Source organism: Atta cephalotes (assembly GCF_000143395.1).
Source record: "Atta cephalotes unplaced genomic scaffold scaffold00026, whole genome shotgun sequence".
Classification (NCBI taxonomy): domain Eukaryota; kingdom Metazoa; phylum Arthropoda; class Insecta; order Hymenoptera; family Formicidae; genus Atta; species Atta cephalotes.
In genome coordinates, this window is record NW_012130090.1 from 2068322 (window position 1) to 2094600 (window position 26279).

Consider the following 26279-nt stretch of genomic DNA (forward strand, 5'->3'; position numbering starts at 1 on the left):
CTAATTGATTCATGGAATATGCTCTAAAGTTAGTCACATACATACTTTCCCTAATAGTAAGTTTTTCAACCAATTGCGTTGATCGATTGTTAAGGCTTAAACACAATAGACACAGGCAATAGGCATAGGAAATGGGGAATGACAAGCTGCCAATCAGAGTTCTGAGTTCTATAATATCAAACCTACACATTAGAACTCTGATTGAATAGCTCGTTATTTATTATTGCCTGTGTCTATTGTGTTTAAGCCTTTACGATTACGGTTACAAACGACCGTATCGAGCAACGCAATTGGTCGAAAACTTACGTTACGTTTACGGTTATGTTACAGAAAGTGTGTGTGAGACTAGCTTAACGCGACGCCAACAGTCGCCATATTGGTTCCTGTGACGCGAACGTATTGAATGTGTTGGGTATTTTGGAACGTGCGACGTGAAACAAACTAAAGAGCCTCACAGGGAGAGAGGCAAATTGTATCACGTAACCTGGTTTCCTCTGATTGAACCTAGTAATCAAACTACTTAAAGTCATGATGGGGATATACTGTTTAGATTAGATGGCAAAAGCAATATGCTTGTTACCTTGTGTTGCAATTTCCTTCTCAATTGATAAAGTCTTTGTAAATGATACATTATTAATCTTAGAAGTATGTACTTTCCTTTATTGTACATGAAATAAAACTATGAATTTTTACATTTCAGATATCAGAATTTGTGCTTATTATAAAATGCCTGTCAGGTACAGTGCTTCCAAATGCACGAACTCTAATAAAGATGGATATTGCTGCACAACATTTGCTCAAGATCCAAGCTTGAGATAAAAATGGATTGATGCTGTTGGAATTCCTGATTGGAAATCTTCAAAATCAGCTGTATGAGATTGATATCGAATCGTGTATACAAATGTTTTATAATGTAATTCCCATAACCACCAACAAAAATAATATCAATGTTATAATTTCTTACTCAATATCAATACATTAAATTCAATATAATGCGAATATGTAAAGATTACGTAGTGCGTGAAAAATTCTAATATATTGATGTTATGTTAATAATAGTTGGTGGGTGGGGGCAGATATTTTTCTCTAATGCATACCTCTTATTTTTTAGATTCTTTTCATCAGAATTATTCTACGTTGAGCAAAAAAGTTATGAGGAAAGATGCCATATAAAATTTGTTTGCAAATGTGAATCTGTAAAATTAGAAAGAAAAAAATTGATTATTCATAATATTATATTATTCATAATATGATTATATAGAATATAGTTATTGCATAAAAAACTGCCAATTTTATGTGATATTGAATGGTGTGATTAAATTATCAGTATTTTTCTTTTCTTGTTATAGATGTAACAATTTATAATAATAAATATTGTAATATCTAAAAACTTATGTTGAATAAATATTATATTTTTCTTAATTAATTTATTTTTCTTAATTAACATATATTTTTTATGATATTTATAATTAATCTTTATATTTCTTCATTTCAGTTTCTTCATTTCAGTTTCTTCATTTCAACATTTATATTGCAGATCATTGATCATTGTCTTTTTTTGCAGATACTATTTTATTAGATAAAATAGTGCATATTACTGTTTTATTAGATACTGTTTTCAATGATATCTGTAATACGAATGTTGAATTCTTACAAATCTATGAAGTAATGCAAATTAAGTTACAAAATATTATACAAGAAAATGAAATTTTAAAAGAAAGATTTCATCATTTACAGGATGATTTTATAAAATTTTTTACATTTGATATATAATGCATTAATTCCTTGATCATGATGGTTAATTTTGCACATATTTCCAATTATATAAATTCTAGACATCTTATTCTAAGAGATAAAATTTTTAATATTATTTTTGATTATGATATACATGCTATTTATACAGAATTTATTGACGATTATAGCTACTTAAGATTTCAAAAGTTTTTAGGGCCCCACTGCCCATGCATTTCAGTATTGGTCTTTCTTGGGAAATCTGATGTGTATCCTTCATCGGATTTATTAAAACATCTGGATGCACAACAAATATGTGGCATCGCTAAAATATATAAAATCCAAATCTATTACAAGAGAATTAATAATGAAACAGGTACCTTTAATTTCCATACTGTTCCATATTACTTATTTTTAATAATGAAGTGTTTATTAATTTAAAGCTTATTCATGATAATATATACATTGCTTTTTCTCACAATTTTACATAAATGTGATAAATTAACTTACCAAAAATAGTCAAAACAATAGGCAACAGAAGCTATTCCAACATGCAACACGCGCACATATATTCTGTCAGAATAGATTGAGATTGAGGTTATCTTCATGAAGCATAAATGTGTGTCCATACTCCAGCCAATCAGAATCATCCACAGTCACGTGACGAGTTGGCGAGTCTCTCTTTTTAGGGTCTCTATAAAAAGAATTAAATGATGTGCGTTCCAACTCATATATCGAGCGCGTAGCTTGCAATACTGATACAACATTTCAAAATCATTCCGTTTTTTTCAATGCATAACACGCATGAAGCGATTGTGAATTCCGGACGATTTTCTATTGGGTTGTGAACTAAATAGACTACATTGGTAATATTAAAAATGCGATTGCGATTTATTAGTTACAAAGATATAGAACAAATAAATATTTTTTTTAAAAGTTTCTTATTTGAAGTAAAGGGAGAGATTATATACAGTCGCGATTGTCCGAACGTTTCGGATTGCGATTATTAGCATCTAAGATTGATTGTGATTTTAATGTCCGAACGTTTCGGACATTACAGTCATTTTGAGATTAATTAAATTCATGAACTTAGAATATTATATTACTAACTTCTAACTTTGACCGATCCATAGACACTCTCTACTATATTATGTTGTTACATTAACTCGGTTTCTATTTATTACTTTTTTTTAACTTTTAGAGATGGTTTAAGAAAACATAAATAATAAGGAGCAACAACGCAAAATATCTTTAACGAAAGTCGTATATTTAAAAATTTTAATATAATTAAAGTAAATGTTTCAATCAAGCCTTGATAATCATCATAATAACCTTCATGTAACTTTCAAACGACTATCAAATCAATGATTCCATCGTATGTCCCGTTCTAAATCAAACTTATGTCTGAAATATTTTTCTTCCATATTTGTCGAGATATTTGCCTGGTTTGATTAAAATGATTCACCCTGTACATAATATTATATTACTATTACATTATTATTATATTTTGTTATTTAATATATTATATTATTTTACAACATTTTTAATTGTTACTTAAAAGTATTCAATATAATAACGTAACATCACGGGAAAATATTTTATATGTAATTATATTATTGTATATAATTATATGTATTTATATTTAAATTTATATATAAAATTATATATAATTATATAGAATTATGTTACGCCAAACCCAAACCTTTGAAAATTTGATCAAAGGAGACAATGAGAGAATAAAGAGGGTATAGAAGGACGGTTAGACTCAATCTGACAATATACGCACAAATGCTACGGTTACGTTTTCACTGACCGCGTCACATCGTCCGTTTTCATCACGAGTTAACCAATCAAAACATCCCATTTATTATAGGTATGGTTAACACGATGCTGCAGGCGTTTGAGGGATCAATTAGAAGAAAAAATTTTACAAATTGATCAATTAAAAAACGCTTCAAAGCATTTGTAGCGAGACTTTGATCACCGTTGTAACGTTTAATCAGAAAGATATATTTGTCGAGATTAAGTTAATAGAGGAGATTCTGTTTTCAATCACCAATCAAACTTTTCTCTGTAATTTAAATTTTTAGAGTTTTGTAAAGTATTTGTAATATAAATTTTAATTTTTTTATAATGAATTACAGAACGCAATCTTAATTGCAATCTTTATGATGGCTTGCCGCTAGGTCGGAGTGAATATAAACTAAATAAAAAAATTAATATAGTTACATTGTATGCATGTACATCTAATAAGGATCTTAAACATCTGCAATGGAATACCCTGCCGTGCTATATCGCAATAGTAATTTTTTTCCCTACACGGGAATTCAAAATTGCCAATAACAAGATATTGGCTCTGACTTTCACATTTGTAATGAAATCAAATACACAGTTGAACTTCGCAGAAACTTTGAAAAGTTAAAAATGATACACAAACAAAAATTACATTCACTCCAGCCTAGTGGCAAGTCATCAATTGCAGAGATTGAAATTTGAGATTGCATTTACTATAATAAAATTTGAAATTCACACATTATGTACGTTTACTCTACGAAATTCTAAAGAAAGAAAAGTTTGGTGCCACTCGAGAACAAAATCCCTTCAAACATTAATCTAATCTTGACGAATGTTAAACGCTAGCAACGCTACGCTAGAGTCTTCACGGAGTCATCTGTAAACGTTAACGCCAATACTACCTCGGAATAGTGTTAATAGCGCACAGTTGTGATGTAACATGCTATCGTTAGTAACATCATGATCGCGTTTGTTAGCGCTATCTGCAGCTCCGCGAACAGTTTGCAGCGCTAAATAACATAAATAGCATCTTCCCGAACGCATTCATTATAAAAAAAATTTGAATAAAAAAGATGTTATCAAAACAAATAAATATTTTTTTAAAATATATATTATATTGTAATGTATAAATATATATTATATACAATAATATCAAAAATATATAATAAAATTCTAATTTTTTATTAATAATTAAACTTTTTTATTAGGTGCTTCGAAATATCCTAAATATCCTAAATATAAATCTAAATAGTTAAAATCGCATCGCTTTTAAAACCAATTTTACATTAGTTACAAGCTGATTACAAGTTTGTTGCGACAGCCAATATGAAGTGTTGATTTCAAAATGCGAGCTTCAGATTGGCTATCGCAACAAATTTGCAATCAGTTTGCAACTAATGTAGAACCGACTTAAGAGCAAAACAAGTAGTATCTTGTTATGTACTTTAAAAAAATTAATTTATTAATAAATTTTTTAATAAATTCGTTATGTTACGATATACAGCGTACACAATTTAAAATTGTCAACATTTTGTTACTTCACTGTATTGGTGACATTAACAATTAACATATTAACCGTTAATACAGATAAATAACAACATAATCAAAATCACACACGCTATGTTCCAAAATCGATCAACTTCGGATGCCAATACTGAAAATCTAACAAGTGAATTTCAAAACGCAGCCATAATGCATAAAAACATGCATAAGCGCGAACGCTAGACTAATATAGTGTTACGTGCATTTTTATTAATATAAGGCAAAAAATGTTAAAAAAAACACTTTTTTAAAAATTATGCTACAATACATAATAAGTAGCTTGAATGCTACAAACTACGTTACGAGTGATTATGGTACATAGCATAATTATGCTACGGTTGACTACACTGGTGCACTAGTATGGTCTGCCGAATTCGCTATAAGGTTAGCTAAACTGGGATTACAAACGATTTCGAACAAGCAAAATGCTAGATTCATATTGGATCTGACATGCGTCGTACTCTGCAACCAATCAGAAAACAGGATTTGCTTCGTATCATCGACATCAAGCATTCTCCTATCGGTCGACTGTAACAGTATGCCTTTCAACAAGCGACATAGTGCAACACAGTACGACACAATGATCATATCATCTTTGATTTAACATTGGCAAACAACAAGGATGTAATGATCCATTGTGTCATTTATATCGCTTATTGAAAGGCACACAGGGGAATACTCGACTGTAGTTGGTTCTTACATTGTTGATTTGGTTTAAACACTCGGTGGAAACTAGGCCAACGAAATAAAATTCTGCTTTCTGATTGATTGTAGAACGTCATACGACGCACGTCGGATCCAGTGACAAATAAACTTTAATATGAATATTTTTAAATATATTAACTTATTTCTATGCACATTTCATCAATACTTTTATTTTTTCAATCGATTTACTTAATAATTGCATTTAAATCAGTTAATTCTATTAACAAGTGCTTAGTAACGTGAATTTGTCACTGATCCGTACCGTTTATGCTATATGTAAAGGCCATTTTACATTCGTATCGTAGACGTCGCAAGCTTGTTGCTTCAGCCAATCCGATGTTTCAATTTTTAAATCGCATGATACTTATGACGCTTCCGACGCTACGATGAATGTAGAATGGTTTTAAGGTGATTCCCATGCAGCGGATCGTACTTAAGCGAATTGATATCGCCAATCACAGAATCATTCTCTTAGATCTGTTTGCAAATTTTGCAAGCAGCTTTAAGAGAATGATTCTATGATTAGTGATACACATTATTCTAATAAGCTACGGTTCACTTGATGTTACAAATACTTTGAAGCGTTTGATTGATCAATCGGAAGAAAGAATTTTACTAATTGACCAATCAAAAAACGCTTCAAAGCATTTGTCAAAGGGTCAAATGGACCGCATCATAGAGGAAAAAAGAAGCAACAGTTTATGCGGTTCTTATAGTTACCTAGGCTACGTTCCAAAATTTTTTCTTTCAAGGAAAATTTTACTTTCAAAGAAAATTTTATTCGAAATATATAGTACACGTAACGTATACTATAGCATACAGAGTAAAATCTTCCTCAGAGAAAAAATTTTGGAACGTAGCATTATAGTTAGTTTCTGTACCGCGTACCACATATCGCGCTACATGTAATCGCACCCTCAGACGTGACATGAGAGGTTATGTAGATCCTGCGTGATTAAAATTTTCGCTTATTTCGCGTATATTGAATATTTATGCATTCTACAAACAAACAGGAAATTCCAATAATATGACGGTCAGGACGCTTTTACATTTGGGCGACATAGCAAACAGATGGTGCGGATTTTTAGTGTTTATATAAAGTCTCAGACACGAGAGAATAGCGGATAGAAATAATACGATTTCATTCTACCAGAAATCAGATACATCGGAATATACAATTTCTTCAAGATAGTTGAAATCATATTATTTCTATCACTATTTCCTTGTATTGTGTCCGGGATTTTAGACTATCACGTTTTTTGAAATTTTGATAATTATTTAGGAGATTAGGAGATGCTTCTCACCTTCAATTTCAATGAAATTATGTTTATTCGATGTGTTTCTGCATGAAACGGAAGATTCTGGCATTAAAATGTGCTCAGTCTCTCAAAATAAGATATTAATCATTAAATTTTTTTTAATTGTTAACAGAAACCTGAGAGTGAACATCTCAGTCTTTTTCAGGATAATGTTTTTATGGTTCTTTTTTTTTGTTATTATGTGAATCAGACAAGGATAAACAATCAAAGTTGATTATATTATCGTTTTTGAATAATAAAAAACAGAAACACGGAAACATGTCGCTTTGCCCTTCGAACCGAGATATTAATCCTTAAAATCGATTATTCAGGTTAAAAAATCTATCGCAGCAGTGGTTCATTGCTTTAAAAATATAAATTTATTTTAAGAACACAATTTTCCACATTAAAAATAAATTTTATGCTAAAACAGTTTATATTTTTAAAGCAGTGAAGTTATGTTTTTAAAGCAATAAACCACTACTATGACAAATTCCCTAACCTAAGTAGTCGTCAACTTTAACTTTTAATATCTCGGTCTGTGGGGCAGAATGATACTTTTTTCTGCTAGATTCTTTTATTTCATGCAAACGCATCGATTTAGTGTATTTTTATCAAAATTTGAGGTGGAAGAGAATCTCTATAATATTTACAATGAATTATACAGAAATTATATAAGATCTCAATTACTGTGCCTATCCTTATTATGTGCTTTTGTATTTCAATAAATCAAAGAAAACTAGCACAAATAAATAAAAAAACATATTTTTGTTTGTTAAGTTAAATTATTAACGCATATGATACCGAAGATAATATTTTATTTTTTTAGTATTAAAATATTTTAAATATTTTTTGAAAGATGAGGAATTTATGTGAATCCAGTAATACTTTGTCCCTATTAATGTGCCATATATTGCTGAGAACATTGTGTTATGAATGTACTTTGAAATAAATATAATTGAAATAATGATTTATGTAATATTAACATAAACAATTAGTTTAAATTTATTTGTGTTTTTTTGTGTTTACCTGTTTTAGTAACTATATGTTAAAATGAATCAAATGTGGATAATAAGCACATAAATTGGAGGTATATTAATAAGGCCATCATTATTTAGAGGACTCACTAATAGGGACAAAAACATATTTTCTATTTTTGTCAAAAATTTTATAAAATATTAACATTTTTTAGATTAAAGAAATATTATAAGAAAAAGTAGTTGAAAAAATGATATTGATTACAAGCAGATAAAATTAAAGCTATAATATTTAATAATTAATTCAGTAATAAGCATTGGCATAAAAGGCACATTAACAGGTATAATTATTCTAATTCATCTTCTCTTTGGTGAAAATTTTTTTTGAATTGAAACATTTTTCAGAAATATTCAGAAAGTTTATATCTTCTCTCAGAATTTTTCATACAAGTGAATTCTGAAATATTCTGAAATTTTTCATTTCCCACAATTTTTAAAAAATATTTTTAAATATTTTAGATTTTATAATTTCATAATATTTTATCAGAAATTATATTTACAAAAAATCTTAGAAATGTTATATTTCATAATTAATATATGTAAAAAATTATGAGAAAAGACGTAGATTTTCTGAGAAGTGTTCCAATTTATATAAAAAATGTGAGAAAGTTATAAAATTATATAAAAATCCTAAAAAATTATAGAAAAATTCTGAAAAATTATATGAAAAACTCTGAAAAAATTTTTCATCAGGGTTGTGCTGCAGTAAATTATAATATTGAATTTTTTTCCTTTGTGACAAGCTATGAAATATTATTTTACAATTCAGTAATATTATTTTGTTACTTAAAATGGTAAAATAGTTAGAACTATAACTTTGCTAAAATGATGAATATCTCTGCATTGTGTAAGGTATAAAGATCTTATTAATAAAATATTAGATTGAACATGTCATATTTGTATTTATAAAAATGTATCAACGCCTGAGCCATAGAAAGCCTATATCGCTCGAAAACAACATGAAGAAAGGTCTCTATCAAGAAATGAATGAAAAGCGATCTATTATTTCATATGAAGCGTGAAGACTGATCTATCTATGTCGGAACTCATACGAAGCACGGTTTTTTATCAAGAGAAAATAAGAAGAACATGAAATTCAAGTGGCATGAAATTAAAGAAGAATTTATTATATTACAATATTTCACTTCTCATAAATTTAGTTCTCACAAGTTTAGTTACGGAAAATTAAATAATATATAAATGAGTGCGAGATACAGAAATGAAGATCAACGATTTCCGTTCTCAGTCATACTATTATAAAATTTATGAAAAAAATATATTGCGCTATATAACCTCTTCTTTAATTTCGTGCGACTTGAACTGTTCTTCTTATTTTCTCGATACAAACCATACTTCGTATGCATTCTGACATAGATCGATCTTCACGCCTTATGCGTAATAAACCGCTTTTCATTCATTTCTTGATGTAAATCTTCCTTTATGTTTTTCTCGATAGCACCTACGGTTCAAGCATCGGTGTACAAAATTATATTTTCTTCTTTTATATTCAAAATATTTTAAAAATCAGATATATACTTGTATTGTAATCTCTTATACTTGCTATAACTGAAATATATTCTGATGTATTTATGGAATTTTAGTGTTTTCATAAATAGACAATACTGCAAGGCCAAAATGCAGCAAGTATTACAGTACAGACAAATAAGAAGTTTAAAGAGGTCACAGATCTTCAAATCAGAGTCTTCTTTTCCTAAAGCTCATATCGAAATTGGAACTGTATCATCTGCAAAGTTATGGAAACATCTTGGTTTCACCATTATGGTAAATAAATAATATAACAAAGCTATTTTTAACTATTTAAGAATGTATCTTTTCACTTGTGCATGAAGAAAAAACAAGAAATATGAAATAACAAAAAAGAAATATCATTTTCTTTTTTTCTTTTTTTCGGATTAAATCGGATTAAACTGAAAAAATCGAAAAGTTCTCCACTATTTTGCAATTTTCGCTATAGTTAATAAGATATTTATAACTAAAAATAGCCGAATGAATACTTTTAATAATTTTTTATTCGAGTACTATTAACTTATTTTTGTAGAAAAACAATAAGATAAAAATGGTTTATTTTCTTCTTATAGAGTTCCAAGAATTTTTTCAAAATTTTTTATATACTTTTTGGTATTATATTTTTTTATTGCTAATTACTTTTTATCAACATGAGAAAATGCGGCAACTAAAAAATTCTGAAAAAATTCTCAGAATTTTATGAGAAGAGAAACAATTTTTGTTTCTTGCCGTTTTTCCGAGGACTTTTCGATTCAGTTTAGTCTGCTCTATCTGTCCATGAAATATTTGACGATTATTTGGGAATTATGGAACACCCTGTATAATATGTATATATGTGTATATAATTTTAAAAAAATATTTTTAAAATACTAACTTTTCTTAAAGTAAATAAACGACATATGAATATTTTGCATCATTAGTTTTTGTTTCATTAGTTTAGCGGTGCCACTATAGCAGGTGCTGCAATTTGGGAGTACGAACGTATCAGAAGCCAGACGTACAGACTAATCCATCGTTATAGACAGTTTCGAATTAAAGTATGTATTGTTTGGAGAAATTCGATAGATACTTTAGTTAGAATATACAATAATACATTGGTTAGCGAACAGGATGGAAGAGTGAGATGGAATCATGGTGGCAGAACTTGACTGAAGGACAGAAGATGTTTGTCCCTATATGTTTTATAAATGCAGTTATATTCTTATTGTGGCGAGTGCCGACATTGCAGAAAACAATGGTGCGTTATTTTTGCGCCAATCCGGCTTCTAGTAAGTGATACCATCGTCTTGAGTAACTAATGCTTGCAGTTTATAACAATTATTTTGCTTCTGAATTATCGTAAATGTTGATTAGAATAATTCTCATGTAAGGTGCATCATGTTGGTCTATGGTACTTTCCACCTTTTCACATTACTCCGTAATCCATCTGGCTGCGAATATGTACGTGCTGCACAGCTTCAGCACAATAGCTGTGACAGCATTGGGGAAGGAGCAATTTTTGGCTCTATATTTATCAAGCGGAGTAATTTCCAGCTTTGCTAGTCACGTGTATAAAAATATGTTTGGAATGCCAGGCCTTTCTCTAGGAGCGGTAACTAACTTTAATTTGAACAATTAAAGTAACAAATAGTTGTATATTGCAGATATGTTGAAAATTATCTGAAAGTAATAATATAGTTTCATATTTTTTGCGTATGTCTGTATATCTTCTATTGTATTATATCTATCTGTTTAAGTTTCAACTTTTAATAGTTGTTTTTATTTTAGTCTGGAGCGATTATGGGTATTCTTGGATTTGTATGTACACAATATCCTGACATACGACTTTGTATAGTTTTCCTTCCCATACTCACGTTTACAGCGGGTATGGTAAGTATCCCATCTTATCCAAATTACATGATCACAAACATGAAGATAATAGGCGCGTTCAAGTTAACAAAGCGGTTAGCCTGTTTGCCGCCTGTTTGAGCAAATGAGCACAATTGGTTATTACTTACAGATCCAACTAATCATATACAATCACTCGGTAAGCATACCTAGCCGCTTTGCCGTCTTGAACTCGCCCATTATTACATAAGAGCAGAATTCATAAATTACGTAAGATTCGAGATGGTCTTAGGCTAGTGTTTGAGATGTCATAAACCAATCAAAGGCCGGTATTTACAATCAGTTCTTATTTTAAGACTGTCTTAAGTAATGTCTTAATGCGTAAGTCGCTAATGCGGCCTTCTAATTGGTTCATCTTAAGATTGTATTTAAGATTGTCTTAAATATAAGATCCGACTATGAATATACCGCTTAAAGAGCCGTATTACCATTTTAAGATATTGCTTGAGACATCTTGAAATTAAGAATGGACTATGGATTCCAGCCATAGTCTTCCATGGTATAATCGTATTGTATTTTTTACTTAGGCAATTAAAGGAATAATGGCTTTGGATGTTGTTGGTTGTATCTTAGGGTGGAAATATTTTGATCATGCTGCGCATTTAGGTGGTGCATTGTTTGGAATGTAAGTTTTATTACATGGTATAATTCTTATAAAATAAGCAATTTCTACTGCTATATTTTAATAAATTTAAAAAATAAAAGATTAACATATAATGTTCTAAATTTAAGCAATGCTATTTTCTAGGAAAATAATTTCACTATTTATTAAGGAAATGATATAAATTAAGAGATTAGCAGATATTGATATAAATCACACATACGCATGCATGTACGCACGCGTCACTCACACACACACACACACATTTTTTTCTAACAATACAATTTCCATACATAATTTTTTTCTAACAATTACAGATTCTGGCAAGTGTGGGGTAATGCCAATATTTGGCAGAAACGAGAGCCTCTTCTAAGTCTCTGGCATGAATTCCGAGAACCTCCAAGATCATAATGATCTTTCCCTTTTTTCTAAATATTGTTTACGGTATATTCTGTGGATAAATTGTAAAATTTTAATCATCATGCAAGAATATTTGCTTAAAAAAAACACAAAAATTCAAATATACAATATTTCTATTATTTATAATTCCATATTTTTACATGTAGTAAAATATAAATTTTTGAACAAAATAAGAAAGTATAAAAGTTATTCTTTATCATATAAAACTCAAAAGTTATAACCATAATTGTAGTATTTTTTAAATTTATTTCAATGTAAATTTCCATTAAAATAAGAAATATAAATCTTATAAATTATAATATCAAAATCTCAATTTTTAAAAATAATTTTTGGTACAAGTAATTTTGGATACAATCTTAATTTTTAAGATATTTCATATGATGTTTAAAGTGATCTTCAATAAATGTAGTAATAAAGTAATAACTATGATCATAGTCATCTTGAAATCTGATAGTTAGTGCGATGTTATCCTTATCCTTTGCAGCATTTAGTAGATTTTCTGGTAATAATTGGCCTTCTTTCAGAAACTTATCCTCTTTGCCCTGTAAATTATAGAAATACACAAATTATAGAATTACGAATCGTTTGAATTAAAAAATTAAAGAAGTCATGCATTATAATAAATTAAATGTTAACACATGTTAAAGATGCAATTAAAAATTATTAGAACCTGATCAATTAAAATATCCAAAGGTGGGCCATTATATTTCTTTGCTAGTTCGGTAGCATCCCATTCCTTCCATGCAGCATTATCCTCTGATCCTCCCAAGTATCCTGAGAAAGCTTTTTTTCCCCATGGACATAAGATTGGATTGCTTATGGGTGCAAAAGCTGAAACTGTTTTGAACTGTCCCGGGTTTTTAAAAGCACAAATTAAAGCGCCATGTCCTCCCATACTAAACAAGAAGAAAGAAGCATTTAAAGAGTGCCAAAATGTTCCTGTATTCCAAAGAATTATTTTTTATACCTATGGCCCATTATAGATTGTTTAGACGGCAAAGTTCGAAATTCTTTATTAATCAAAGTTGACAATTCTTTTGTAATATAGCTGTACATTCTATAGTTTTTTTTCCATGGTTCACATGTCGCGTCTACATAAAATCCTGCACTAGTACCAAAGTCATAACTGTCATCCTCTCCAGGAATGTTCAACCCTCTTGGACTTGTATCAGGTATGACAAGAAGTACACCATGAGTTGCAGCATATTTCTGCGCTCCGGCTTTCTGACTAAAATTAGCCTCTGTACAATTAAGACCAGATAAGCAATAGATAACCGGTACTGATTCCTTCTCAGCTTGAGATGGTATGTAGAGAGCAAATCTTGTCTTGCATCCCAATTCTGTACTATTAAACAATTACAATCATCTTTTTAGATTATGCAAAATACTTAAAAATAAATTTAGGATAATTATTTAGAATACCCCTCTTCCTCACCTAAAATCTTAATAAAAATATACTCATTCAACACATTTTTCTTTAAGGGAATGCTAGAGCGATGGCTGAATTTGATTGATGTCGATAAAACATTTTTAATTCCAAATAAAATATTATGTACATCAAGAAAACATTACATACATTAATTAAAACATTACGTACATTAAACAAAATCATTAAGTAAAACATTACATATATTACTTGCTCTGCTATATCCTATATATATCACATGAATGCGAGGTTATGTACATTCAAATCGTACTTCTCGAGCCATTTCTCTTATAAGCTTCAAAATCATAATTTGAATGCAGTAGTTTGTCGTATGTTGTATGTCGCACATGAATACGATTTACTATTCTACAATTGAGTCGTTGATCGAAGTCAGAAGGTTGGAACAAATATAAAGAATGAATATCATTTGCTGACATTTTAATGACATCGAACGAGCAATCTGTCAATATTACTAAATGCAGTGTTACAAGTACTTATCATTTAATGTGGAAATTAAATATATTCTGGTGCTCGAACTTGTAACAAAGTTTATACAAACACAACACATGGTTGTAGAATAATGCGACTCCACTTACTTGATTATTATGTATTGATTTAATTAGTTTTATAATATTGAAAAGGATCAAAACGATGATCGAAACATATATTATTCAAGTTATTAAACTTGAATAAATTTATATACACGAATTCACCTAGTATCTTATAGGCATTTTCTTAAGTTTGACAAAAGAATTAAATTACAAAATATTTTTATATTAAATAATAATAATTTAATAAGCAAAAATTATCTGACATATTTATATCATAACAGTTTCTCAAATTTGTGGATATTTTTTACCACAGATCTCTTTTTTTGCTAACATTTTTAAAATCCACATCGCGTTTATCATACAAGCAATGATTTTCACGAACAAAATCAATTATTTCCCCTACATTTAGTGATTCCATAATATAAATATATTCATATATCCATATAAAAATATCTGTTTATTCATACATAAATGTGTCCGAAGGTTATGTTTCATTTAGTCGTAGTCGGAAAAGGGAATTGACCATCTTCTATTCCGATAATAGCCGACTTGCGACAACTTCATTCGACAGCCGACAATCCAATGCGCATGCGTACGACGACCGATTCCGATATATGACTGATTGTAGAATGGGCTTTAGAAAATCGAACATTTATTGCTAGATACAATTATTGCCTTTGATTACCGAGTCTTCGCTCAGAGTTCGTATACATGTCATTCGATATAAATGTTTCTTTTGAAGTTTTTAATCTTAATTTCATAAACTCAGTATTGTTTGTGCACGATAGTGCAATATGCGTTGTGTTGAAAAAATGTAAATTTTGAACTTTTTTTCCGATTTTAGTACAAAATATATTGTATCACATCCAAATTTTGCGTCTACTTTAATCTTATGAATTTAATCTCTTATAAAATTAATCTTGTAAAAAGATTTTTGATTCCGTTCACTAAATTTGAACTCTGATAGCAAAATGTTAGCAATTTGGAACCAAATTGACAACAAACTCCATCAGATTTTGACTACAAAACTATATACCATCTGTGTCCGCATTTGACTACAGATTTGTCGACAAAGCCTTGATAGGCTATATTAGCAAATTAATGACAGAAACCGATCAGAGTCTGTTCTCAATCTACTCTCAATCTGCCGTCAGGTTATGCAAGACTTTGCTCGGTTTCTGCTACCAATCTGCTGGCATAGCATGTCTAGCAGGATTTGTTATATTTCTGGCAGCAATTTGCTAACAATGTCAGATAATACAAATTCTGTATACAATTTGGTGGCTTCCTTTTGACCAAGGTATTTCGTTCTTCTTATTTTATGTAATTTGTCTTAATACAATTTGACATTCGAATTTTATATGAATTGACATATTACCACTAATGGTTTTTTTTTAATATTTTATTATATGCGCTATCTAATTGATTCGTTAATTTAATAATGTATTTTTGCTTTGTACACTGAAGAAAACTGTGTAAGCCGAAATGTTTGTAATTTTATTATTTTATTAATTGTATTTAGATTATTATAGTATTTACATTCTTATGTTAATTGTATTAATTTAAAATCAGTCTATATAAACTCGAAACGACTTTGTTTAATTTGTTTTGAAAATCTTTTAAATTAAAAGACAGTTTGAGATTAAAATAACAATTCGTTTTCCGAAAAAGTCACTGCATGGAGAATTCAGCCATAAAAATTTCGGACCGACAAACAATTTTCCCCAATATAAATGATTATATTTATATGCTGAAAAAATAAATACTTATATATTAATGAATATTTATCAAACAATTATTTATTAATAATGAATTTCTTTTTATACGTATAGACATTCAATTTTGATAATCTTTATTTAACGTGTATGTGTAATGCATCCTATTAATTCTGATTGGTTGATCCTCTATTACTTTTCCGAGATTGCATTTTTCGAAATTTCAATTATCATGAGCAGCATCTTAAATCTTCAGTGAATCAGTGAAATTAGCCAATTTTCTTAAGACTGACTAAATTTGATTTTATTCCTTTCCATTAATCGAGCTAAACGATTCGCTGTTGACAATTAATAACTAGTAGATGCGAAAAATCATTTATTTAGATTAAAATTGATTAAGACTTAAGATTTTCGACTATTGACTCATTGTAGAATCAGCATTAAGCGTTAAAGTTCGAGATGAAATTAAGATATCTGTTCCCAACTTGAACGCTTAAACTCTGAAGTCTTGAACATTTAATTTTAACATTTAATAAATCGATTCACGAAGCCGATCGCAACGTTTTTCTGCCAGATTTTTTCATTTTGAGTGAAAACCTGTCGAATGTATATTTTTATTAAGATTTTAGATAAGGAAGAGTATTCTAAATAATTATCAAATTCAGGAACAAATTCTTAGAGATTACTGATTTTTTTGTATATAAATATAAATCATATCTCAGATAACAACTAAGCAACATGTCTTATTATTGGCATGTTGTTCGCTAAGTGTGCATTGTTAAGTACGTGTTGCTATCAGAATTGCAATTGAGTTCTTATTTGTTGACAACTTAAAGCCTTCACGGAATGATAATATTGAATAGCAAATTGCCAGCAATTTGCCGACTACTTTAAAATAGTCATTAAAATTAGTACTATTGCCATCATGTTGCCTTAATAATATGCAGCATCATACAATATATATCATATTGCCGACAAGATAACATTGATGCAGCTATCTTACTGTTAAACTGCTGGCAATAATTTATGGCAAATAGCTAGCATCATAGATTTGTGCGATTTTGCTGAGACACGCTTTGCTATCTGAATATGTTTTGTATATTTACCTGTTGTGTGTATATACTTTCTGCCAGCCTCCGAAAATTTTACTACTCTCAACTTCCGTTAATTCAGACATCTGAAAATTATATTGAATTCTTAGTGAATAATAATCTTCTAAATAATTGCACGAGTATTTTATTTGCCACCAAACTTTAAAAAAATAGATTGCGAAGGTTAGAATCAGATAACAGATAAAGGTTAGGTTAGGTTAGGTTAAAGGTTAATTAAAACACAGAGAAACTTGAGAGAGGACATGAACTGCAAAATGCTGCCGCGCACTACTGCCCTTTGACAAAGTGGATATAAACTACATAGCAACATCTACTTTTCAAGGCTGGAGATGATAAATCGATATCTGATTCATATAATCGTGTTGCATGTAACAACTGTTTCATGATATAGAAGGCGCGAATGCGAAATCAGACTATCAACTGTCAATCTTGACGGAATTGTGCTGTTTCTGGGAGTCGATTCTGTATCTTCAAAGTGAAAATTACAAAAGCGAGCAAATTTACTATGATGTTGACCAATGAAATAATCAGTATTCTAATAAATTCGTTCATTTTTATAATTTTCACCTCATTTCAAGATATAGAATCGATTCTCTGGTACCCGACACCTGATAATAGTACTCTTATGTCTTAATTCTTACTAGAGGAACTTTAATAGCGTTTTCGGCCCAACTGGATTTGCACCAACCTGGGTTAGGAAATGCTTCGCTTTTGGTTGATGTTACATGCTCTACCAATGGGAGAGCATGAAACATCATTACTTCAATCCAGATTAGTGCAAACAATATTCAGCGATAAATGATTTCATATAACCTCGAATCGCTGATATAAATGGGTTAGCAACGATAAATTTTTGATAATAATTATATTAATTATGTTGTGTAAAATGATGTAAAATGTCATATTAAAAATAGTATTACGATTGGACCTGTCAAGTTTATGCGATTGTGCACAACAAAAATAAAACGAAACTACGACAAAATAGATTAATAGCATATATACATTAATGAATGTACAAATTTAAAAAGAAGATATAAAAAAAGAGATTTTGGGTTGATCTTTTATTTGAAAGATGACATGATTAAAAAATTATGAAATAATATGAAAAATAATATGAAAAAAAATTATTAAAAAATTATCAATGAATAACCGATTATATACTTCCATACACCCATGAGTCGAAATGCTCTTTTCGTCTATGATCATTTTACATATGCCATAAGTATGTACAACAGTCATATGAAAATTTTATGAAATTATCGCAAATAATAATAAATAATATAATAATTAAATAATAATAATAAATAATAATAGTAATTTAATAATATTGTACAATAATTAAATTGATATAACGTATTGAGTGATCATAAAGAAAAGTCGGTATAAATAAAATTGAAAATAAAAATAAAAATAATCAGAGTTAAATGAGGTAAAATCACAACAAATTTTTTTATTGATAAGAAATTTGTATTTATTTATTTATTGTAATAATTATTTAGAATGCAAACATCATCACGAAACTTAAAAATATAAAAATATATTTATTCGACACGTTTTCACTTAAAATGAAAAAATCTGACAGAAAAACGTGATGTTTCACGAGAGGAATTATTAAATGTTCCCAGTAAGAAATGACAATGGAATCGAATCAATTCGACGTCAAAATTATCGAATTGATGTCAATTCGACATCGATTCCATTGTTCACGTCGCAGCTTCAACATGCTCCAACATGCTCCTACCACTCTATCAAGCTCCTACTCACTCTATCAAGCGCGTTGGAATGAGTAAGAACTATGATAAGAGCATATTACATGTTGCAACGCGAACCTTAAGGCTACCTTTCAAAACGTCCTTTCCGAAGAAAATTTTACTCGATATACTGTAGTATAGGTTACATGTCCTATATACTTCCAGTAAAATTTTTCTCGAAAATTGGAAAATCAATTCCAGAAAATAAACCTTTAAGGAAGACCCGTGGAAACATCTAGTCGAAGATGAATTTTTTTTATACTGAAATTACGGCTAAAAATATTGAATGGATCGCATTTTAATTACGATATTCGTAATCAGGAAAGATTCCTGAAGATTCGTACAGAGCGATTTTTTTGTAAAAAGAGAAAAATAAAAATTTGTTTTGATTCATTTTTGATCTCACTCTATATATTTACTATAGTGCAGTTGAGATATATGATCTTATTAATAAAAATTTTCAAGAATCATTTTACAAAAATCTATATTTTAAATACGATGGGTTCATTCGAAGTGACTCCGTGCAGCTCCCGAAAGACAAAATGAATACTACTCTCTCTTTCTATAGAAAGGCTTGCAAACTGAGCATACCGGGAGCGGTTTACTTACATACTTAGCAATTGCCCACTATCAATTACAATGACTTCTGCGTAGGGAGTTTTTTGTTTTTTATTTTAGCTGTGATGCTGCTAATCCATTTATATAAGCATTTACATTCGAAATTAGCGACATATAAAATTATGTGACTCGTTTGTCGCTGAATACGACCGACGAGCGACATTATGAACATGTGTCTTTATGTGCGATTTTAACGTACTCTGTTTACACAATGCGGAAAAATGATAGTAAATACACAAATAAAGCAATTAAAAAAATTGTCATGGAATTGTAAATATTAATTGTAAAATATTAAATACTATAAGTGATAATTGTTTTTACAATTTGATAAATTATATTTCATTTTAATAAACAAATTATTAATATAAAGTTAATAATGTTTAAATTATATTCATCCTGAATGTCCATTTTTGATGTACCATGTGAACATAGCACACAAACTTGCGTGGAAAAGTGCGGAATAGCGCTGATTGGTTGCTTTCTTAGGATGAAATCACACAGTCCGGAATAGGACTGCGGAATATAGAATGCGTCATTGAAGCAATCAATCAGCACTATTCTGCACTTTTCCATTACTCAAGTTTTGTGTGCTATGTTCACATGATGCGTCAAAGATATTCATGAATATAATTTAAACATTATTAACTTTATGTTAATAATTTGCTTATTAAAATGAAATATAATTTTTCAAATTGTAAAAACAATTATTCCTGTTGTAGTATTTAATGTTTTACAATTAATATTTACAATCTCAACAATTTTTTGAATTGCTTTAACGCATTTACTATCATTTTTCCGCATCGTGTAAACATAGCACACAAAACTGGCGTTGGAGAAGTATGGAAAAGGACACACTGAAACCGCATATACTGCATCATTATTTTTTTGATCTTATCTATATTTATGCATTCAGATTTTGTCATTTTACTTCATTCGTCTTAACATTACGTAATTCCATCATATCAATCAGCATCAAATTATTTTAACCTTTCAAAATACGACAGTTTATTACAAGACAATGACGCTCGCTATTCCGCAATATCAAATGCTAAGTTGTTTCAATGATGCATTTTTTATTTCGCAGTCCTTTTCGCACTGTGATTTTACCCTTAGTTTTTTATCGATATTCATAGACAAAGACAGAGGAGATTCAAAGAGAGATGCTTACAAACTGCACACATCATGTTATCCCTTCCATCATGTGCTTAGCGCCGAGATACTATCAGTTTAGTTTTCACCGAGGGTTTAAATCAGATCAGAATGTAACAACCAACCAACTACAGTCGAGCATTCCCCTGACGTTCGACTGTAACAGGAAAATATTCGACTGTAGTTGGTTAGTTCTTATATTCTAATCCGATTTAAATCCTTGGTGGAAATTAGATCATTGTTTCCAGTCTACAAATTCGGTATAACTAGAGAGAAACCTGAGAAAGAACATGACGGCTTAAAACCTATAACGTCAAATGCTGCCGTAAACTACATAGCAAGCAATAAAAAAATTATCGTACAAGCTATTGTATTAATAATAGTAATGTGTAAAAAATAATAAAGATATAATTTTTGTTTCAGAAAAAAAAAATTTAGAAAAATGTAAAAAAAAATTGCTCATACACAATTATAATTTTATATTTAATTATACATAACTAATTTTTTTATATTTTTTTAAACTTGATTTTTTTCTAAAACAAATAGTGAAAATAATATTTTATTTTAAATATTATATATAAATATTATATAAAATATTTAATCTATATTTTAATAATATTTCGGATAAAGCTTTATATTAAATATGTATGAAATATCTATATAACATTTAAAAAATGAATATTAATAAATATTTATCATAAATATTATGTGCTGTCTGGATTATAAGGATCAGGCTTATTTGCTCGCTAAGCAGTCTTCTCTCTCGCTTATAATAATACTTATGTTCGTCTAAACTTTCCGCGCTACGAGTCTTGGTTGTTCATTATTTATTTATTTTTATACATATTATACTTATTAACGTAGTTTTTTCAGGAACATTTTAGTGATGATATATGGAAAAATGAAAAAAATATTTGAAAAAAAAACAAAAATTAAACCAAATACTGTACCAATTTTATTCAAAAAATTGCATATGGAAATGTTACAAGATGGTAAATTTAATCTATTATTTTAGTTATTAAACAGTTTTAATAGCATATATATTGACAGCTTTGCATAATTGGATTTAATATAAGAGTTTATCTTGCATCTAATTATTCTGTCATCAATTTAAAAAAAAAAGAAAAAATAGCAAGCTTCCTCCTGAAGTAAACTTAAAATATCATTTCAAAAAATCTATGAATGAGTGGCATTCATTTAATTATTGCGATTGATCATGGCATTAGCCACTCACAGCACAATGGAAAAACTTTAGCTATAGGATGGCTGATATAGAATAGCTGATTTAATTCTCTTAATAATAATGTAGTGGCTGATTCATTTCATGATAAAATCAGTCCAAATATAACAATAATAGACCAAAAAATAAGAAAAGTTTAGAAAGAATAATTAAAAAGACAATTATACAAGAAAAATAGAATCATAAAGCAGATGAAGACACAAGAAATCTAAAGAAATGAGAATAAGACTACAACGACTTCAAAACAAAATAAAATGAAAATTTTACAAAGGTTGTGTCTAAAATGTTTAATGATGATCAAGTAAAATTTTTAACAAATAGGACAAAGTAACTAAATGGTGCAATGATACTTTAATAAAATCATACAGACTGAAATTTGCATGTGGCATTTCAGGTTATGCAGAACTTTTAAAGCAAAAGCATCTATTACCTTCTCTTCGAACGTTAATCGAATCTATATATATATGTGTATATATTAGGTGTACAACTTTGCTTCCGCCGTTTTCCTATAGATGGCTTTAGCGGTAAGTGGTGATCGAAGTAAATAGATCATAGACGTCATACAATAAACTTGGGCATCTGTTAACATAATCCCATAGAAACATTAGTCGATTTGTGTCTGCATCATAAAGTTATTCTCGATTGAAAATGTCAGTTTACGAGCCAAATTCTCGTCATTTGCGGGAGGTTTTAATTTTTTGCTTCAATATGAAGAAATCTGCGGTTGAGGCTCATCAAATGCTCTCAAATACTTATGGTGAGGCCGCTATTAGTGAAAGAACGTGTCGTGAGTGGTTTCAACGCTTCAAGAACGGTGATTTTGATTTTGAATTTTCGAAGACCGGCATAGCGGTGGAAGAGAGAAGGTTTTCGAAGATGCAGAATTGGAGGCATTACTTGAGCAAGACTCGTGTCAAAATCAAGAAGAATTGACACGATCATTGGGAGTAACTCAACAAGCCATTTCAAAACGCCTCAAAACCATGGGAATGATTCAGAAGCAAGGAAATTGAGTGCCGTACGAATTGAAAGATGTTGAACGGCGTTTGTTTGCTTGTGAACAGCTGCTTGAAAGGCAAAGACGGAAGGGATTTCTGCATCGCATTGTGACTGGGGACGAAAAATGGGTTCATTATGATAATCCCAAGCGCAGAAAATCATGGGGAGTTCCCGGCCATGCTTCCACGTCGACGGCCAAACCGAATATTCACGGCTCATGCTCTGTATTTAGTGGGACCAGCTCGGCGTAGTGAACTGTTAAACAACAATCGACTGAAACAATCACAGGCGATCGATATCGAACGCAATTGATGCGTTTGAGCCGAGCATTGAAAGACAAACGGCCGCAATACAACGAGAGACAAAGTGATTTTGCAGCATGACAATGTTCGACCTCATGTTGCGAAAGTGGTCAAGACATACTTGGAAACGTTGAAATGGGAAGTCCTACCCCACCCGCCGTATTCTCCAGACGTTGCTCCCTCTGACTATCACTTGTTTCGATCAATGGCACACGGCCTAGCTGACTAGCACTTCCGGTCTTATGAAGAAATAAAAAATTGGATCGATTCGTGGATAGCCTCAAAAGATGACCAGTTTTTTCGACGCGGGATTCGTACGCTACCCGAAAGATGGGAGAAAGTAGTGGCCAGCGATGGACAATACTTTGAATCATAAATGTATAACCAGTTTTTTACAATAAAGCCTCGATTTCGGAAAAAAAACGACGGAAGCAAAATTGTATACCTAATAATAATTTACATATGTACTTTTGTTTATTAATAATTTACATGATATGTAATGATATGTTTAGTTATCTTAATGGATTTGCTCACTCATTAACATTTGAATTAGCAATTCGTAAATATTTTATGGGGTAACTCCGGCAAATACATTGCGCTGGGATTTACGATGCAGAAGTCAGAAAAAAATAGAATGAGTGGGGATAATTTTTCCGCAACTCTGTTACATGCCTTTATGTTACATTAAGTATTATGTTATGATGTGTTTTAGCTTCTTACTATTAATATTAATGAAATTATTGTGAGTTGAATCGATTTGTCACTGTAATAAGCAACGCTATCATAAATTATAATTTATATAAAATGATTATCGTAGGACATGTAAAAGACTTAGTGGTTATTTTGTGATACATATGTATAGTGGAATAGTAAAATATGTTGTGTAGCAAAATACAATGTGTAGCAAAATACAAGTATTTTGTTTTCGTATTCTTTGTTTAGTTTGTTGTCTTGTCTTTTCCTACCTGTTTGGGATATACGGCATTTTTAGCGAGCGAAATTTAACATACTCAAAGCATACAAAGTGCGCAGATTGAATTCAGTGCACTAAATGCATTATACGAAATATGTATCTCATGTCATAACATGATTATAATATATGTAAGAAGATTGTAATTATTATTTATTACTTCATATACATATTTACAATTCTTATTCCTTAATAAAACTTTATAAACATATTTTATATCATAGGTTATTGTATTATTTATAAATTTATTATATCTTATTTATATGTATTATAATATTTGTAAATTTTTCATGAGCCTCCCCCCCGTCTCCCTATGAGTAGCCATATAGCCTATCTCAGTGGAATATGTGACAAAAATGCAAAAATTTTCAAAAAGTTTATTTTTTTAAGATAAAAAATAAATATTTCGGATTTCTAAATTTTTTCATAATATTTTTTTCATATTATTTTTTTCATAGTAGTAGATAGTACAAAGTTTTTACTGATATAGTTGGTTTACTACAAATATAGTATAATAAATAATACTTAATAAATTAAATTCTTGATATTTGCAACGTATATAGGAATTTGTAAACTTTATGTATGCTAACTGGTGAAAATATAAAAGAGAGAAATATCAAGTTCTTGAGATTAAACTTTTGTATATTGGGTTTGGGATTCTGCGTTCTTTTTAATATTTAAATCTTCTGTTTGTATTAAAATAAAAATTATTTCTGACGTAAGCCGTTTATGTACATTTTCTTCTTCATCTAATATTTTGTATATTTTCTCAATCAAATTCATGGGAGAATTCTAACCTATGCAAAGTTATGACTAATTGTTGTGTTCTAGTTAATATGTTTCCTATGTTTATTAATGTGTGAAAAATTCTTTTTATTTGTTCTACATATCATGTACTGTGTAATTGATCTTATACATATACTACATTGATATGGGATAGAATAAGTAATATATCTTTTTTATTCTAATGAAATCTCTAAGAGTTTTGCATTTTTGTACTTTTCTATGCCATATTGATTTATGAATCTTTTTTAAACAATTGTTTAATTTTATCTAAAATATTAGGAATGTAAGGCGCGCGCGCATTGTAAAAAATCTTATATTATTATTATTCTAGACAGTAAAGGCCGCAGCACAGACGCATGACGCATAACGCATATAATGCATAAGCAAATCAACTAATCAGAATCTTTCCTTTCCTCCCATTCCATGGAAAGGAAGAATTTTGATTGGTTGATTCCTTTATGCACTATGAATTATACAAGAGTCTTGCAGCCAAACGTTTTAAAAATATATTTAAAACGTACACATTGGAAGGTTTGGACATATTAAAAAGATTCCAGATTAAATCTATGGATATTTTAAAATCTTTTTAAAGACATCCAGTGTTACCATTTTGGACTTCTTAAAAACGTCCATTTTAGGACGCAATGGACTAAAACTGGATTAAATTAATATATTAAACAAATTTTAGACCACAATCAAGACAAAATGATTCTTATATAAGTATTAATAATAATAATAAGTATAAATATTATTATTGATTAATATCTTATATTCTAGAATATCCAATCAGAAATAATTTCTCGAAAAAGATGTCGTTTCGATGTCGAAAATAAAAGTTTTCGAAATATCTATTGATTTCAACGGATTTTTAATTCCAATTTCCAGTTGGAAAATCTTGAATTTATCTGGTCAGCATACAGATATATTACTAGTTCACTAATGCAATAAGTAAATTCGACAAGTAGTGTCATTAATAGCGTAATAGTGATAGGAAAAATTTCATTATTAGGTACAACTTTGCTTCCGCTGTTTTTTTAACGAAATTCGAGATTTCATTGTAAAAAACTGGTTATACATTTATGATTCAAAGTATTGTCCATCCCTGGCTACTACTTTCT

General features: G+C 29.6%; 2 protein-coding genes across 2 annotated transcripts; one reads left to right on the plus strand and one right to left on the minus strand.

Annotated features, from left to right (window-relative positions):
• The first annotated feature begins 6799 nt into the window (after window positions 1-6799).
• On the plus strand, window positions 6800-12533 carry LOC105620406 (presenilins-associated rhomboid-like protein, mitochondrial). The gene is made up of 8 exons (XM_012201903.1): window positions 6800-6846; window positions 9709-9889; window positions 10570-10671; window positions 10737-10902; window positions 11005-11225; window positions 11402-11503; window positions 12049-12146; window positions 12440-12533. Exons 1-8 carry the CDS (start codon window positions 6800-6802, stop codon window positions 12531-12533), a joined length of 1011 nt encoding a protein of 336 aa, XP_012057293.1.
• A 104-nt stretch (window positions 12534-12637) lies between these two features.
• Window positions 12638-17699, minus strand: LOC105620447 (S-formylglutathione hydrolase). The gene is given in 5 exon segments (XM_012201938.1): window positions 12638-13084; window positions 13213-13438; window positions 13510-13887; window positions 17341-17411; window positions 17655-17699. Coding segments are annotated over 5 exon segments (906 nt in total). The 3' UTR covers window positions 12638-12898.
• Window positions 17700-26279: the final 8580 nt, after the last annotated feature.

Excerpts from the sequence above, each read along its gene's own strand:
- LOC105620406 (XM_012201903.1), top strand. The coding sequence starts at position 6,800 with ATGACGGTCAGGACGCTTTTACATTTGGGCGACATAGCAAACAGATG. Across the intron at positions 6,847-9,708 it reads GGCGACATAGCAAACAGATG|TGTTTTCATAAATAGACAAT; the intron begins GTGCGGATTTTT and ends ATGGAATTTTAG. Across the intron at positions 12,147-12,439 it reads GGTGGTGCATTGTTTGGAAT|ATTCTGGCAAGTGTGGGGTA; the intron begins GTAAGTTTTATT and ends TAACAATTACAG.